Source organism: Gekko japonicus, unplaced genomic scaffold (genome assembly GCF_001447785.1).
Source record: "Gekko japonicus isolate JY-2015 unplaced genomic scaffold, Gekko_japonicus_V1.1 scaffold56, whole genome shotgun sequence".
Taxonomy (NCBI): Eukaryota; Metazoa; Chordata; class Lepidosauria; order Squamata; family Gekkonidae; genus Gekko; species Gekko japonicus.
This window is the reverse complement of record NW_015169779.1, coordinates 949,726-951,603: the sequence shown is the minus strand read 5'-3', so window position 1 is coordinate 951,603 and position 1,878 is coordinate 949,726. Positions and strand designations below refer to the sequence as shown.

General features: G+C 52.9%; 1 protein-coding gene across 1 annotated transcript in view; it reads left to right on the top strand.

Moving 5' to 3' along the window:
• The window catches only part of LOC107115124 (60S ribosomal protein L23-like), a 12,076-nt gene extending 10,447 nt beyond the window's left edge, over positions 1 to 1,629 (top strand). Inside the window, exon 2 of the mRNA XM_015416747.1 lies at positions 1,203 to 1,629. Coding sequence (XP_015272233.1) covers positions 1,203 to 1,629 — 427 coding nt within the window. The remainder of the gene's footprint in view (positions 1 to 1,202) is intronic.
• The last annotated feature ends 249 nt before the right edge of the window (positions 1,630 to 1,878 follow it).

Genomic DNA, 1,878 nt, shown 5'->3' with positions numbered 1-1,878 from the left:
TCCTCCTCCTCCTCCTCCTCCTCCTTCTCCTTCTCCTTCTCCTTCTCCTTCTTGATTTCCACATAACGGCAGGGTTAATTTCCTGCTGTTACCTTTAAGCTTCCCCGTGGATAATGCTGCCCATGTCAGGGTGGAGGGGGGTAGGATACAAAATTCCAGGTTGGGGAGGGGCCATCCTGGAAGTTTCAGAAGGTGGGCAAGGTGCCCCTGAGGAACAGTAGAAGTGTGCCTGTTCCAGTTATGGTTGCCACTTCTGGCTTGGTACATTCCTGGAGATTTGGGGGCGGAGCCTGCTGAGGGTGGGATTTGGGGAAGAGAGGGACTTCAGTGGGGTGTAATGCCATAGGAGTCACCTCTCCAAAGTAGCCACTGTCTCCAGGGGAACTGATGTCTGTCATCTGGAGATTTCGTTGTCATTCTGGGAGAATTCTAGGGGTCCCATCCCTCACGATGGGGGCGGGTCCCCCCCCATTTCAGGGGCCCCAACCCACCATCGGCCAACTGGCCGGTGGGGGAGCCCCATCCTTGAAGAGCCTCACCACACCTGACATGCCCGGCACGATGACATCACCCAGAGGTGACATCATCACACTGGGCATGTGGCATGGGGGGATGCTCTAGCATTTGGCTAAAAACTCTATGGCACTGTTTCCCAAAGTGGGCAATACCACCCCCTCGGGGGTGCTGGAACGATCCAGGTGGGCTGGAACAATCCAGGTGCAGATCCACAAACCTAGTTAAAATGCATCAGGTCATGTGTATCGGCCCTTGTGTTTAGGCCAGGGGTCATTTCCTGCAGGAGCGCACAGGAGCGGAGCTCCGGCAGTAAAGAGCCCAGGGGGCGGGCACATGCAACAAGCCCCGCCCCCTGCCCCCAGCAGCCCTCAGTCAGAGCAAGAAGCAGCCAGGTAAGTTGCAGAGCCCCACCCGGCCCCCCAGTCCAAAACAGTCCAGTGGCACCTTTAGGACCAAGTTTTATTCAGGTACAAGCTCTCCCTCCTCTGCAAGGACAGATCTGCACTTGTCCCCCCCCCAATAGCTAGCAATCCAAAACAGTCCAGTGGAGCCTGAGTGGTGGGTGTTGCCTTACTGACGCACTTCCGGTGATGTCAGGGGGTGTGGCATATGCAAATAAGTTATGCAAATAAGTTATGCTAATGAACTCCTGCACCTCTTTTTCTACGAAATGACCCCTGGTTTAGGCTATACTTTTTTACGAGGCGTGGCGGTTCGTCTGGTGTGATATTCCTCATCTCTCTCGGTCTCCCCGTTGGAGCTATGATCAACTGCGCAGATAACACAGGGGCCAAGAATCTGTACATCATCTCTGTCAAAGGGATTAAGGGACGTCTGAACAGGCTACCAGCTGCTGGCGTGGGTGATATGGTGATGGCCACTGTCAAAAAAGGCAAGCCAGAACTCCGGAAAAAGGTTCATCCAGCTCTAGTGATCCGAGAAAGGAAATCGTATAGGAGAAAAGACGGGGTGTTCTTGTATTTTGAAGACAGTGCAAGAGTGATAGTCAGCAACAAAGGGGAAATGAAAGGTTCTGCTATCACAGGCCCCGTCGCCAAGGAGTGTGTAGATCTGTGGCCGAGGATCGCCTCCAATGCTGGCAGCATTGCATAAAATCATTATGTGTTCTTTGCAAAAATCCAATAAAAGTGGTTGTACCAGGAAGTAGGATTGTTTTGGCCAGCACTGCACACTCCTTTGACAATTTCCTCCCCCAGGCAGCAAATCCTATCGAGGCCTTCTAGGCAAGAAAGTGGGACAGAGGGGTTGGACATAGAGCAGAATCTTCCCATATTCATTTTTTCGGGGGGGGGGAGCTGTTCCTCCGAATGAGCAGCATTCGGGGATTTTAAGAAAGCAGGT